Genomic DNA, 16,750 nt, shown 5'->3' with positions numbered 1-16,750 from the left:
CCAGTACCTACTGCAACCTACATCCTTCTGAATCTGCTTAGTGTATTCATCTCCTGGTCTCCCTCTACGATTTTTACCCTCCACGCTGCCCTCCAATACTAAATTGGTGATCCCTTGATGCCTCAGAACATGTCCTACCAACCGATCCCTTCTTCTGGTCAAGTTGCGCCACAAACTTCTCTTCTCCCCAATACTATTCAATACTTCCTCATTAGTTATGTGATCTACCCATCTAATCTTCAGCGTTCTTCTGTAGCACCACATTTCGAAAGCTTCTATTCTCTTCTTGTCCAAACTATTTATCGTCCATGTTTCACTTCCATACATGGCTACACTCCATACAAATACTTTCAGAAATGACTTCCTGACACTTAAATCAATACTGGATGTTAACAAATTTCTCTTCTTCAGAAACGCTTTCCTTGCCATTGCCAGCCTACATTTTATATCCTCTCTACTTCGACCATCATCAGTTATTTTGCTCCCCAAATAGCAAAACTCCTTTACTACTTTAAGTGCCTCATTTCCTAATCTAATTCCCTCAGCATCACCCGACTTAATTAGACTACATTCCATTATCCTTGTTTTGCTTTTGTTGATGTTCATCATATATCTTCCTTTCAAGACACTGTCCATTCCATTCAACTGCTCTTCCAAGTCCTTTGCTGTCTCTGACAGAATTACAATGTCATCGGCGAACCTCAAAGTTTTTATTTCTTCTCCATGAATTTTAATACCTACTCCGAATTTTTCTTTTGTTTCCTTTACTGCTTGCTCAATATACAGATTGAACAACATCGGGGAGAGGCTACAACCCTGTCTTACTCCCTTCCCAACCACTGCTTCCCTTTCATGTCCCTCGACTCTTATAACTGCCATCTGGTTTCTGTACAAATTGTAAATAGCCTTTCACTCCCTGTATTTTACCCCTGCCACCTTTAGAATTTGAAAGAGAGTATTGCAGTCAACATTGTCAAAAGCTTTCTCTAAGTCTACAAATGCTAGAAACGTAGGTTTGCCTTTCCTTAATCTTTCTTCCAAGATAAGTCGTAAGGTCAGTATTGCCTCACGTGTTCCAATGTTTCTACGGAATCCAAACTGATCTTCCCCGAGGTTGGCTTCTACTAGTTTTTCCATTCGTCTGTAAAGAATTCGTGTTAGTATTTTGCAGCTGTGACTTATTAAGCTGATAGTTCGGTAATTTTCACATCTGTCAACACCTGCTTTCTTTGGGATTGGAATTATTATATTCTTCTTGAAGTCTGAGGGTATTTCGCCTGTCTCATACATCTTCCTCACCAGATGGTAGAGTTTTGTCAGGACTGGCTCTCCCACGGCCGTCAGTAGTTCCAATGGAATATTGTCTACTCCGGGGGCTTTGTTTCGACTCAGGTCTTTCAGTGCTCTGTCAAACTCTTCACGCAGTATCATATCTCCCATTTCATCTTCATCTACATCCTCTTCCATTTCCATAATATTGTCCTCAAGTACATCGCCCTTGTATAGACCCTCTATATACTCCTTCCACCTTTCTGCTTTCCCTTCTTTGCTTAGAACTGGGTTTCCATCTGAGCTCTTGATATTCATACAAGTCGTTCTCTTATCTCCAAAGGTCTCTTTAATTTTCCTGTAGGCGGTATCTATCTTACCCCTAGTGAGATAGACCTCTACATCCTTACATTTGTCCTCTAGCCATCCCTGCTTAGCCATTTTGCACTTCCTGTCGATCTCATTTTTAAGACGTTTGTATTCCTTTTTGCCCGTTTCACTTACTGCATTTTTATATTTTCTCCTTTCATCAATTAAATTCAATATTTCTTCTGTTACCCAAGGATTTCTACTAGCCCTCGTCTTTTTACCTACTTGATCCTCTGCTGCCTTCACTACTTCATCCCTCAAAGCTACCCATTCTTCTTCTACTGTATTTATTTCCCCCATTCCTGTCAATTGCTCCCTTATGCTCTCCCTGAATCTCTGTACAACCTCTGGTTCTTTTAGTTTATCCAGGTCCCATCTCCTTAAATTCCCACCTTTTTGCAGTTTCTTCAGTTTTAGTCTACAGGTCATAACCAATAGACTGTGGTCAGAGTCCACATCTGCCCCTGGAAATGTCTTACAATTTAAAACCTGGTTCCTAAATCTCTGTCTTACCATTATATAATCTATCTGATACCTTTTAGTATCTCCAGGGTTCTTCCATGTATACAACCTTCTTTCATGATTCTTAAACCAAGTGTTAGTTATGATTATGTTATGCTCTGTGCAAAATTCTACCAGGCGGCTTCCTCTTTCATTTCTGTCCCCCAATCCATATTCACCTACTATGTTTCCTTCTCTCCCTTTTCCTACACTCGAATTCCAGTCACCCATGACTATTAAATTTTCGTCTCCCTTCACAATCTGAATAATTTCTTTTATTTCATCATACATTTCTTCAATTTCTTCGTCATCTGCAGAGCTAGTTGGCATATAAACTTGTACTACTGTAGTAGGTGTGGGCTTCGTATCTATCTTGGCCACAATAATGCGTTCACTATGCTGTTTGTAGTAGCTTACCCGCATTCCTATTTTCCTATTCATTATTAAACCTACTCCTGCATTACCCCTATTTGATTTTGTGTTTATAACCCTGTAGTCACCTGACCAGAAGTCTTGTTCCTCCTGCCACCGAACTTCACTAATTCCCACTATATCTAACTTCAACCTATCCATTTCCCTTTTTAAATTTTCTAACCTACCTGCCCGATTAAGGGATCTGACATTCCACGCTCCGATCCGTAGAACGCCAGTTTTCTTTCTCCTGATAACAACATCCTCTTGAATAGTCCCCGCCCGGAGATCCGAATGGGGGACTATTTTACCTCCGGAATATTTTACCCAAGAGGATGCCATCATCATGTAATCATACAGTAAAGCTGCATGCCCTCGGGAAAAATTACGGCTGTAGTTTCCCCTTGCTTTCAGCCGTTCGCAGTACCGGCACGGCAATGCCGTTTTGGTTATTCTTACAAGGCCAGCTCAGTCAATCATCCAGACTGTTGCCCTTGCAACTACTGAAAAGGCTGCTGCCCCTCTTCAGGAACCACACGTTTGTCTGGCCTCTCAACAGATACCCCTCCGTTGTGGTTGCACCTACGGTACGGCTATCTGTATCGCTGAGGCACGCAAGCCTCCCCACCAACGGCAAGGTCCATGGTTCAAATTTAAAAATTAATCTAGTAACCACCCAGATAACTGAAAATAAATCACTCCTGTTTTAAGCTCATAAAAATAATTCATAAATGAAGGATGTACTCGTCTGTCCTGCTGCGAGAACAGAAAGACTGCCTCATTGACATCCTAATCAATACTTCAAAGAAATTCTCAATACAGTCAAAGTCAATAAATACTGTGTGTACCAAACTACTTTGGTCCTTCGCTTTAAGTATGTCATGTGCAAAATATGTTAGTTAGTTTTACATGACCAATGTTTTCAGAATGTACGCTGGTTGGCAGACGAGGTCATTCTCTTTGAAGTACCTCATTATGTTTAAGTTCAGACTGTCCTACAGCAGATGGATGTCAATGAAACTGAACAATAGTTTTGTGCATCACTTCTGCCGCTCATCTTGTCAATGTGCATGACGTGTGTTTTCTTCCAGCCACTGGGGACAGACATCATCCCCCTTCCTGCAGATTCGTGATACATTATGCTTAAAAGAGAGACTGACTCAGCCACAGAATTCTTCATATAATTTTATAAGGGGTCTATTGGGTCCTGGAACTTCATTCAATAGTTAAGAAACATTTGGAAACAAGAGTTCCACATTTATGCTTTTGGTTTACTACCCTCTATTTCAATTCCTGTATCATCCATGAGTTCCTGGACACTAACTATGGTGCTGCTTACAACCTTTACATATGACCAGAATTGCATTGGATTTTTCAAGATTCTGTAGCGATAGTCATGGAAGTTTTCCCTCGTAGCCCCGTTAACAAGGAAATGTGCGTTATTCAGCATCCGTCTGTCTGTAGCCTAACATTCTGTTTTACATCTGCTGTTCAACAAATATAGATCTACATCTACGATCATAATCTGCATGATACTGTATGATGTACTTTCCATTCCACTCGCAAATAGAGCGAGGGAAAAACGACTATCTATGTGCCAAGTAGCATATGTTTCTTTAGGTTTACATAAATTATATACCATGAAGGATCTCCTCCATCACATGCTGTTGTACTATTTGTTGCCATGAGATGTAATATACTTCCCTCATTGAGCGGGCTTCTGTAGTACTTGTTCCAAATAATTTTCGGAGAAAGCAATTAGTATTGTTTCAAAGTTTTTCTGTCATGTCAACTCCTTACAAAATTGTAATTTTCCCAACTGATTGCTGGATGATTAAAGTCTCCTGCTATGATTACAGTATGACTGGGAAATGTATGTAATACTGAGGTGAGGGGATGGTTCTGGTGGGCAACAGAGCAACTCCTAAGCTTACACTCACCCTTGAATCTGACTCTTGCCCACGCCATCTTGAATGCAGCATCAGTTTTTATCTCAGTGAAATTTCTTGCCTACTGTGATGAATACACCACCTCAATTTACCACTAACCTATCCTTTCGATATACACTTTGATTTACCCTGAAACTCATACTGCTGTGCATTAACAGCTGATCACTAAGATTGTAATTGTCTTTTTCTGAGGGGGACATTTCTTCAGATCTTAGACTAAAACTTCAAGGCCTCCTATAGCTATCATTATCTTAAACTGGATCAGTAATCAAATTGAAATAATAATAATAATAATTATAATAATAGTAGTTAACAATAGCTTGTGTGCACCCTGCATCCAATCAGCAACTTGTGTAGCAGCCTCTGATGTGTAGCACACCCCTTATCAATTTAGGAAAACTCTACAGTTCTCAATCTGCTGTCCCAAGTGTTGGAAGTCTCAGCCTAACTTGTTGCATAACCATTGAAATCTCTGGTTCAAACCTAGCACTCAGCTAAGAATCAGATGGCAGCAATCAGTTCTGAGGGCAGCGCTGCATATTGTCATTGCAGTTCCATGAACAGGATGTGTCTTCTCACTTCTATCTGCTGGTCGCTAGAATGACCAAAGTACAACCTTGGAATTGACAAGTAATGATAGATTCAGTATTTCCTGGAAAGGAGTCAGTATCCCTGGGAGAGGATAGTGCATAAGGCACTTTGGTGAATCTTGTATGTTTCTCTCTCTGTCAAAAGCCAACCCAGAAAACCCCTTAAAGCAGCTTCCAGTCAACTGACAGCAGTTAGAACAATTTCCATATGTTTAGAAATTTTAACTGGCTGAGTCTGGGCCTGTTAATAGCGTTTACTATGGGGCTGCAGTGTCTCTCTTGCAATATTTTTTTTCTGTTTAGCAAATAAATTACTTAAAATTAGGGGTGCAGCTTCACTTTTAACTTTTGGATCTGTTGCTCTTCAAAAATTAGAAGTTCTGTTTAAGAACTGAAGTGTTTTCAGCCGGTATTTGATTTGTTTTATGATGATAAAGAAATTGTAATCAAATTTTCTGATTCTTTCAAGCTGTTGGAACTTTCTGTCTCAAACTTCTGTTTTGTCATAATTATGCTCACTAATCGACCCATATAACAAGGTTTGAAAAAAGCAGACCTTTATGACTGCTACAGGCAGTATGTACTGTTATTGAGAGGAAAAATGAATGGAATGCAATTTGATATTTATAGTAGCAGAAAAAAAGTATAAACATATTCAAATTATGTAAGTACCTACACTCCAAGTGCTTCTGATAAAATCTGTAGAATGCACAACTGTAGCTTGCAGCTATTGATATACTATGAAATATGTTGTACACCTCACTCAAACTTCTAAAATTCCTCAAAACAGGTTCTTTAATTAAAATAGATGTAAACTGAAATTATGATTGTTCAAGTTAGGATGCTACTACCAAAGTTTATAGAATGCTTAAAGTGTGGTTTACAACGGATGAATTACATATTCTGATATAAACAGTTATAGTTAGTGTGGTTAAGGCATTAACACCATGTTCAGTTTGTACATAAAAAATATTAGGCTCTTGATATTCGAAGCAAACTTATCTGCCACACGTGATCTCATCACAAAGAAAAACTGGAAGTGGATTTAAGTATATTGAAGAAGATAAAGTGGTGACTGTAAATTTATTTACTGCAACAACCTAATGAGGTTTTGGAAAGACTCCACATAATGAGGAAAGAGATATACCTACGTCAGACAATGTGTGTGTCTGTCATCAGGGCAACCAAACCTAAATATTTTGTGACACTCCTAAAATGAGTTGTTGTCATCTTACAGCCCTTATCTAGTCTTGTGCGATTCCTTTCTCTTTACAAAAGTAAACAAAATGTTCAGCCGACATGGTTTTGACCCTCTCAAAAGTGATGGTGTTTGCTTGGATAAAAATATCTAGGTTAATATCTTAGGAAGGTATATTGTGATTTTGAGAGGACCAGTAAACATATGTGAAGGAGAGGACTTAATGGTTTGCTGTTAAGGTTTTGGAGAACCAGTAATTTGCGTTACTTTCTCAGAACATTCATTGTAATTGTTGTTTTAATTGTTGTACATTTAAGTGTTAAAATACTTTATACGGCTATTCTTACATCAGTAACTTTCTTACTTCCAAACAGACATTCGACTCAGTTGACGGAAATGAAGTTGGCAGCCGAGTACCACTCAGCCGCAAGGCATACAGATCGTTTGATGATCATTCAGATGACAGTGAGACATCCAGTGTGTGTTCAGAGCGATCTCTTGATTGCTACAGGAGGTCTGGTGATGTAAGTTTTATATTTGTAAGTTTTATATTTTTCTGCTCGTCTTTCGTAGCATTTGAAGGAAAATGTCTGTTTCAATTGTCAGCTTTAAAGAATTATTAAGAGTAACCTTTTAGTAGTACCAGTATTTACAAAATATATTCAAAATATTCTGTACTTAATTATTGTATGAGAGTTCAGTGAGAGTGGGAAAAGGGAGAACAGGATGACTAACACAGAAAAATGATCTAAAACTAGGAAGTGGAGTATCTCCATTGCTTTTCATTGTGATGATGGATAATATATGTAATGTCACAAGTGACAATAGGGATAGGTGAGAGAATAACAACAAAATTGTTTGCTGAAAACTTAATGGTTCTGGGGACCAATTAGAAGGAATTGCAGAAGCAAGTAAACCACCCATCTGCAGGAGACTGTACTTTAACTATGTAAAACGTAGAAACTTGGGCTTATAGCACTATCTATTATGATTTTTATAGTACCACTACACCCTAGAGTCAGTTGCTTCACTCTGAAAGTGGCCATTTGTCTATGGCAACTATCCTAAGTTGACTGGGGTTGCCTACACCCAAGGGTGTCAAGTTAGATCGAGTCTGCGAAATTTAAATGCATTTTATTTCAAGTATGTGCACTTTGTTTTATCATGTCTTCTCCCCTTCTTTTCTTTACAATAGATGTTCTGTTCTAATAATGAGATGGTGTGTAATTTGCAAACTCGACGTATATGTGATAGGTTACTTGAAGTGTACAAAAATCATTAATCTGTGACAGCTCTAAGCACTATGGGACTTACATTAATCTGTGATGAGTGTGCATGTTAAAGCTATGCAAATTTGACTGAAATTCTTTCATTTCATTATAATGAACAGGTTTCTTCTATTTTCTAATCAAAATCACTTGAATATTGTTCTTAAACAATAAAAACTTTGCTTATTTTGATGGTAACAGCTTTTTCACTTCTTCACGATAGGCATACCTTTCATTTTTCAGAATAAATATGCTTCTTTATGTAGTTGATAGTGACTGGGCCAAACATCTCACGAAATAAGCATCAAACGAAAAAAACTACAAAGAATGAAACTCGTCTAGCTTGAAGGGGGAAACCAGATGGCACTATGGTTGGCCCGTTAGATGGTGCTGCCATAGGTAAAACGGATATCAACTGCGTTTTTTTCAATAGGAGCCCCCATTTTTTATTACATATTCGTGTAATACGTAAAGAAATATGAATGTTTTAGTTGAACCACTTTTTTCGCTTTGTGATAGATAGCACTGTAATAGTCACAAACCTATAAGTACGTGGTACCACGTAACATTCCGCCAATGCGGACGGCATTTGCTTCATGATACATTACCCGTGTTAAAATGGACTGTTTACCAATTGCGGAAAACGTCAATATTGTGGTGATGTATGGTTATTGTGATCAAAATGCCCAACGGGTGTGTGCTATGTATGCTGCTCGGTATCCTGGACAACATCATCGAAGTGTCCTGACTGTTCGCTGGATAGTTACGTTATTTAAGGAAACAGGAAGTGTTTAGCCACATGTGAAACATCAACCACGACCTGCAACAAATGATGATGCTCAAATAGGTGTTTTAGCTGCTGTCACGGCTAATCCATACATCAGTAGCAGACAAATTGCGCGAGAATCGGGAATCTCAAAAACATCGGTGTTGAGAATGCTACATCAACATTGATTGCACCCATACTATATTTCTATACACCAGGCATTGCATGGTGATGACTTTGAACGTCGTGTACAGTTCTTCCACTGGCCACAAGAGAAATTACGGGATGATGACAGATTTTTTGCACGCGTTCTATTTAGCGACGAAGCGTCATTCACCAACAGCGGAAATGTAAACCGGCATAATATGCACTACTGGGCAACGGAAAATCCACGATGGGTACGACAAGTGGAACATCAGCGATCTTGGCGGATTAGTGTATGGTGCGGCATTATTGGAGGAAGGATAATTGGCCCCCATTTTATCGATGGCAATCTAAATAGTGCAATGTATGCTGATTTCCTACGTAATGTTCTACCGATGTTTCTACAAGATGTTTCACTGCATGACAGATTGGCGATGTACTTCCAACATGATGTATGTCCAGCACATAGCCCATGTGCAGTTGAAATGGTACTGAATAGATAGCCCATGTGCAGTTGAAGTGGTACTGAATAGCATATTTCATGACAGGTGGATTGGTCGTCGAAGCACCATACCATGGCCCGCACAATTACCAGATCTGACGTCCCCAGATTTCTTTCTGTGGCGAAAGTTGAAGGATATTTGCTATCGTGATCCACCGACAGTGCCTGACAACATGCATCAGCGCATTGTCAATGCATGTGCGAACAGTACGGAAGGCGTACTACTCGCTGTTGAGAGGAATGTCGTTACACGTATTGCCAAATGCATTGAGGTTGACAGACATCATTTTGAGCATTTATTGCATTAATGTGGTATGTACAGGTAATCACGCTGTAACAGCATGCGTTCTCAGAAATGATAAGTTCACAAAGGTACATGTATCACATTGGAACAACCGAAATAAAATGTTCAAATGTACCTATGTTCTGTATTTTAATTTCAAAAAACTACCTGTTACCAACTGTTTGTCTAAAATTGTGAGCCATAAGTTTGTGATTATTACAGCACCATCTATCACAAAGCGAAAAAGTGGTCCAACTAAAACATTCATATTTCCTTACGTACTACACGAATATGTGATAAAAAATGGGGTTTCCTATTTAAAAAAATGCAGTTTGATATCCATTTGACCAATGGCAGCGCCATCTAGCGGGCCAAACATAGCGCCATCTGGTTTCCCCATTCAGTTTTGTTCTTTGTAGTTTTTTCATTTGACGCTTATTTCATGATATATTTGGCCCGGTCATGATCAGTGGACCACCCTGTATATATCTAACTTCAGGAAACTCAGTTAAATTTTTGGCCATTTACATGATTTCTTTTAAAGAACCTTTAATGTTTTCAATTTTTTGTTGTTTTTTTTCTTATTTTTTGATTATATAACCCATATAACTTCAAAAAGTGAGTTTTTTGAGCAGCTATAAAAGTTTTCAAGTGAAGTTGTTCAGTAGATTATTTGTTATAACAGTTTTTGTCATTGGAGTGCGATCCCCCCACCCACTACTTCCATGCCCCAATGTGTCAAGCATGTTGCTCCATAAAAGCGTATCAAGTAAGGGTTACAATAATTAGATTGATTTTTTTACTTGTTTTCTGTTCTTTTTATGATGACAGCAGGGTTTAATTGTGCTCTCTACAGAAATCTAATTTGTTTTTGTTTTTGGAGTATTTGGGTCGAAGCGAGCTTCGAGGTGTGATGGAGATCCAGTTTTTACCACCATAAACAGTTTGTTAACATTGTAGTTTTATCATCATTTTGACACTACTTTTTTTTATTATTTTTTGTTTATAGTATCACCTTTTGGTACTCAGTGTCACGAGACACTTAACAGGGTTGTATCTTTCATCATAACACACTACCACTACACCACCAGCAGTGTCACTGCCATTAATCATTACTGCTTTGAAGGTATTTGTAATGATCAGATTTATAACATTGAACACAATTGAATTAATTTAAATTTGTTGATCATCACACTTTTGAATAGTACTTGTGGAACTGTTGTCCCAAACATTTGCTGTGCTGTCATGTGAGTAGTTGACATTCCCTTTGATGGGTGTTTATGCCTGTAATATCTCTCTTCTCCCACATCAGTCTCTTCTTCTCACTGTGTAACTGCTCTTCTGCGTAATAAAGACTTTTTATATTCTCCTGCCATATATTTGCTCATTCTTTGCACATAATCATGTCCCCACAAATGTACTTTATAAGTGGTTTCCCAAATATTATGTTTGAAATTTTTATATGTGGTGACTCTTTTCTTGTGAACAAGTGTTTCCTGTTGCCCTACAAGTTCTTTCTCATTTACCTTGATTTTGTTTATTTCTCATTTTGATTTCGTATTAAGCATGTAGTACTGTTGTTTAGCAATCATGTCCTTTGATTCCATATATTTCCTTATTTCATTGATGAGTGCCTATATTTCATCAGTAATTCGTGTCTTAGCCACCTCTGCCTTCAATGTTTCTAAGCTTGCCTTACCAGTGTTTGTAATTCAACTATCTGAATACTTGGCATTGCCTGCATACTCCATCTCTCTATCCATCTCCTCCTACACCCGTCTCTGCCTATCTACTCCTTCCTTCTATCTCTGTCCATCTGCTACCCCTCTCTTCTGTCCGTCTCCTCCCCACCTCTTCTGTCCGTCTCCTCCCCACCTCTTCTGTCCGTCTCCTCCCCACCTCTTCTGTCCGTCTCCTCCCCACCTCTTCTGTCCATCTCCTCCCCACCTCTTCTGTCCGTCTCCTCCCCACCTCTTCTGTCCGTCTCCTCCCCACCTCTTCTGTCCGTCTCCTCCCCACCTCTTCTGTCCGTCTCCTCCCCACCTCTTCTGTCCGTCTCCTCCCCACCTCTTCTGTCCGTCTCCTCCCCACCTCTTCTGTCCGTCTCCTCCCCACCTCTTCTGTCCGTCTCCTCCCCACCTCTTCTGTCCGTCTCCTCCCCACCTCTTCTGTCCGTCTCCTCCCCACCTCTTCTGTCCGTCTCCTCCCCACCTCTTCTGTCCGTCTCCTCCCCACCTCTTCTGTCCGTCTCCTCCCACCTCTGTCTGTGTGCTCTTCCCCCCCTCTGTCTGTGTGCTCCTCCCCCGCTCTGTCTGTGTGCTCCTCCCCCCCCCCTCTGGCTGTGTGCTCCACCCCTCTGTCTGTGTGCTCCACCCCTCTGTCTGTGTGCTCCACCCCTCTGTCTGTGTGCTCCACCCCTCTTTCTGTGTGCTCCCCCCCTGTCTGTGTGCTCCTCCCCCCCTGTCTGTGCGCTCCTCCCCCCTCTGTCTGTGCGCTCCCCCCCCCCTCTGTCTGTGCGCTCCCCCCCTCTGTCTGTGCGCTCCTCACCCCCTCTGTCTGTGCGCTCCTCCCCTCCCCCCTCTGTCTGTGTGCTCCTCCCCTCCCCCCTCTGTCTGTGCGCTCCTCCCCTCCCCCCTCTGTCTGTGCGCTCCTCCCCTCCCCCCTCTGTCTGTGCGCTCCTCCACTCCCCCCTCTGTCTGTGCGCTCCTCCCCTCCCCCCTCTGTCTGTGCGCTCCTCCCCTCCCCCCTCTGTCTGTGCGCTCCTCCCCTCCCCCCTCTGTCTGTGCGCTCCTCCCCTCCCCCCTCTGTCTGTGCGCTCCTCCCCTCCCCCCTCTGTCTGTGCGTTCCTCCCCTCCCCCCTCTGTCTGTGCGCTCCTCCCCTCCCCCCTCTGTCTGTGCGCTCCTCCCCTCCCCCCTCTGTCTGTGCGCTCCTCCCCTCCCCCCTCTGTCTGTGCGCCCCTCCCCTCCCCCCTCTGACTGTGCGCCCCTCCCCTCCCCCCTCTGTCGGTCTGCTCCTCCCCTCCCCCCACTGTCGGTCTGCTCCTCCCCCCCCCCACTGGCGGTCTGCTCCCTCCCCCCTCTGTCGGTCTGCTCCTCCCCCCCCCACTGTCGGTCTGCTCCCCCCCCCTCCACTGTCGGTCTGCTCCTCCCCCCGTCTGTCTGCTTCTCTCCCATTTCATTCCATTTCCTCTTCTTCCTGTGTTTGTCTGTCTGGTTCCCCCCCCCTCCCTCCCCCGTATCTCCTACTCAATATCTGTCCACTACCTCCGCTATCCTTTCCCTGTTCATCTCCTCGTCTGCCCTCTTTCTGTTCATTTCGTCTTCCTCCCCCTCTCTCTCTTCATTTCCTCCTCCCTCTCTCTATACCTATATCTTCCTCCCTCTGTTTCTGTCCCTCTCCTCATCTTTCCTTTCTCTGTCCATCCCCCCCCCCCCCCCCCCCCCGCTTTCCATTTTTTACGTTCCCTTATCTCTGTCCATCTCCTCCACTCCTCATATCCCTCCATGGTATCACCCTCTTCTCAATAGGAGGCTGGTGGATTTTACTCCCGCAGTATCTCTTTCTAGATCGTAATTAATGTGTGTACCAAATTTGGTTGAAATTGTTCCAGGGGTTTAGGATGAGCCTTTTACCTGTAGCATTGCCCACATATGCACATATTAAATATGTTTAACATATATTTAATGTATTTTACATGTATTTATACACATATTGAGAATTTCACCCTGCAGATCAATTTTCATGCAGCTCAATAAATAGTGTCCAGGAATTTGTCTCCGTTAACTGTCATCATCATTAATATTTTTACATTATTACCATATGTATTGTTTTACAAGTAACATTCTGAGAACATGTCTGTAGAACCATCTTCCATGGCACACAGTTTTTTTAAATCCATTGATGATGCCACAACTTTAAGTGTCACAATTTTAAAATTTGACAGAAATAATAAAAAAGACCCATTTGAGTATACTTGTGTAATTAATTGTCTCAAAATAAACATGAACTTAAATGTGTTTCTCACTGGGACATGGAGACAAAATATTATAATGTGTTTTAACATGTTACAGTTGGTACACTTTTTTGTTTCTTTTCCCTGTAGAACATATCGGACATCATAAACAACTGTGCCAGCACACACTGGAATGAGCGTAAGGATGGGCTGGTCTCATTGCAAGCATATTTCCAAAATGAAAACAGACTAAGACGCGTTGAACTCCAATGAGTAACTGAAATTTTTACCAAAATGTTCATGGACTCCCATACAAAAGTAAGTTTAGACATATTAATATTTAACTTTGTCTTTCTTTTCAACAATAAAGGTTGATTTAAATTTTATTTTATTTAGACTTAGAATTGATGTTTTGAACAATTGTATTTTTGTTGTATCCATGTTCAATTCAAAACACTTTGTTTATACTAACTGCTTTCTTTTAAGTTGTATTTATGAACTGAGTTAGATTGCATCTTGTGTGTATAGTCAGGTGACAGGAATAATGTCCCTTGACACTACCCACACTTGGAGCGCATCGTGTGGGGAGAGCCTAGGAATTTGTAAATATTGCCATAGGGCACTACCATAAAGATCCAATCTCATCTACCATGAGGATCCAATCTCATTAACTCTTATATAATGTACAATGCTATTTCGAGGAAGAAAGGGATAATGATGGACCATTTACACTGTCTTCAGAAGTCATAGAATGAGTAGCTGCTGCTCTGAAAACTGAAGCGACCTCTGTAAGGATAAAAATGAGGGAGAGAGTACTGGAGATCTGGAGGAACCAACTGCTGCTATTTTGACTCCATGGTAGTGCATGCTGCTAAAACAGTAGAACTGGATAATGTTAAGGAGGGTGCACTTCAGGGACCTGTGAGACTATTACATGCAGAAAGAATATCCTACCCAGAAGAAGCTGCTTCTCTCACTACAAGGCAGCGAGTTGAGTTGTTTTCCAGAGAAAAAACTCAGCCTTTTAGTGATACTAAAAAAGTAGTGCAGACATTAAAAAATCATTTGATTGGACAAAATGTTGGTAAGTGCTGGTCGTTCCCTACTGACTCTGTGGAATTATGACATCACATGAGGAACGATGAAAGCTCCAGTTGGAAAAGGCAGTCAGCTCAATCTTTTACATGCTGGAGCAATTGGTGGGTTTGTTCCAAATGCTTTTATTATCCTCCACAGTTTTTTACATCAAAGAAATCGGGGGGGACTAGCGCATATAAATGTCGGCAAAAAAATTTAAAGAGTGGTTCTTCCAAAAATAAGAACTTCCTGTAATATAATGCACCATACCACTTAGTGCAGTTAAGTAGAGCCCCTACATGCTGCAGCATCAGGAAGAATGACATTATGGATGGGCTAGGAAGAACTGCAAAGATTCACTTGATAGGGAAATGAAGAAGTCAGAACTGCTGTCATTCTTGAAAGAGCGTAATACCGTTTATGAAATTGACAAAATTACTGAATACAATGGTCATATGTTCCAACTTCCACCTTAGTACTGCCGTTTCAATGCAAATAGAACTTGTGTCACCTCAGTTGAAATCATATGTTGCAGACTAAAATAAAACTCTTAAAATTAAAAGATGTCGAATTTTCTGCGTGTGAAGTATTGGGCAGTATCACGATCATAAAGTGAAACAATACTGTCTAACGTATGTGGTACATCTGGGAAGAGGCATGACAACAAGAAGGTGCTCTGTAACAAAGAGTGGAAGAGGTTATAATAAGATTAGGGGATGATAGCAGCAGAAGTGAAGATGGGGACAATGACATAGGAGATGTGGATAATGATGACACTCTTTGAAGACTGTGGAGAGTGCCCTTTTACATAGCTGTGGGTAAGAGATGAATCTATGCATTCAAATACTGAAACATTGTAATCTTTACTTTTCCACAGCATATATTTCCAAACTTTCTCTTTATAACAACAAAGAGAGTATGTTTTGATCCTCTGAGGTTATTAGCATTTTTTTTTTTTTTTTTTTTTTTTTTTTTCCACACTTCACTAGTATCGTATTGTAACAAACCTACAATTATCTGGTGTGATATTCAGTCAGACGACTGACATGGTGTAACAACAAACAGCCGCATAATAGCATTGGCAACATTTCCGTTGGCTGTCACAGATTTTCTTTCAGTGACCCAGTTATACCTCTACAGTTCCCAAGCAGTCTTACCTCAATTTATGGTGGAGAGTACTTTGGTATCACTATAATTTGCATACTTTCATGTTCCATTTGCAAATTATGCACAAATGGATGATTATTGGTAAGCCTCTGTATGAGTTTGCATTTCTCCGCCATTCCTGGCACAGTCATTTTGCGGTGTGTGTGTGTGTGTGTGTGTGTTTGTTTGTGTGTGTGTGTGTGTGTGTGTGAGAGAGAGAGAGAGAGAGAGAGAGAGAGAGAAGAAAAGAAAAGAAGTTTGTGCTGGAGGAAGGAGGGGGGGGGGGCAGAAAAGGAGAAAGGATTATGTAGGTGATCTGGTGGATAGAAGGCTTCTTTGGGAATAAGGAAGGGGATAGTCAGGTGGACAACAAGGACTAATTAAGGCTGAGTCCAGGGAACGAAGGAATTAGTGGTGTATATGGAGGGGGACTGCTCATCATTACAGAGAAACAAACAAATGAACACTCTCACCCTTCCCTACTACTGGGTTCCACCCAGAACTGGAGCTAATGAATCTGTTCTCCACCAAGTTTTTGCATACTTCTTGTCACACTCTGAAGTAATAACCCCTACCACTGTCTGATATTCCAACATGCACACAATGGACACGACATCCTTTTCTTCCCAACTCCAATCTTGTTCCCAATCCCTCTGTATCAGGCTCATATCCTTTCAATAAACTTGCATCCAAAACCTATTCCTTACATCCTCCTCCCACCACCTATTCCAGTCCTGTCACAGGCATCTCCTACCCCATCAGCAGCAGGGCCACTTTTGGAAGCAGCTGTATGATCTATGAACTTAGCTGGAACCACTGTGTCACATTCTATGTGGGCATGATCACCAACTAGCTGTCTGTCTAATTGAATGGCCACTACGAAACTGTGGTCTAGAGACAGCTGGACCACCTAGTTGCTGAGCATGCTGTCCAACACTATGTGCTTGACCTCAGCAACTGCTTTGCAGTCTCTGACTTGTGGATTCTTCCCACCAACATCAGCTTTTGTGAATAGCACACGTGAGAACTCTCCGTGCAACATATCCTCCGTCGTGCCGTTGACCTTCACTAATCCCTTTCCCTGCACCTGTCTATCCTCTTCCCAGCTCCCACTCCAGCCCTGCACACACCTTACATCCTTGCAGAACGTCTGTATAGACCTTTCCCCTTCTCTGCTTTTCACTCCCCCCCCTCCCCCCCTTTCCCTCCTCAAGCAAAATTTCCTGATGCGGCACCTAGTAGCCCACTATCCTGTCCCTACACGCTGCCACAGGCAGGACTAGCACCTTCCTCAATATGTAACGTGCTATCCCCCCCCCCCCCC

At 41.4% G+C, this 16,750-nt stretch overlaps 1 protein-coding gene across 1 annotated transcript in view; it reads left to right on the top strand.

Annotated features, from left to right (window-relative positions):
* Window positions 1-16,750, top strand: part of LOC126471167 (CLIP-associating protein 2-like) — a 149,548-nt gene that overhangs the window by 80,237 nt on the left and 52,561 nt on the right. Inside the window, 8 exon segments of the mRNA XM_050099270.1 lie at window positions 6,662-6,811; window positions 7,483-7,553; window positions 7,632-7,677; window positions 9,936-10,019; window positions 10,107-10,158; window positions 10,260-10,376; window positions 13,113-13,228; window positions 13,354-13,521. Of these exon segments, the coding sequence (XP_049955227.1) occupies window positions 6,662-6,811; window positions 7,483-7,553; window positions 7,632-7,677; window positions 9,936-10,019; window positions 10,107-10,158; window positions 10,260-10,376; window positions 13,113-13,228; window positions 13,354-13,521 (804 nt within the window).

The sequence above is a fragment of the Schistocerca serialis genome, chromosome 3 (assembly GCF_023864345.2).
Source record: "Schistocerca serialis cubense isolate TAMUIC-IGC-003099 chromosome 3, iqSchSeri2.2, whole genome shotgun sequence".
Classification (NCBI taxonomy): Eukaryota; Metazoa; Arthropoda; class Insecta; order Orthoptera; family Acrididae; genus Schistocerca; species Schistocerca serialis.
The sequence above is the reverse complement of the archived record's forward strand: the minus strand, read 5'-3'. Positions and strand labels throughout refer to the sequence as shown.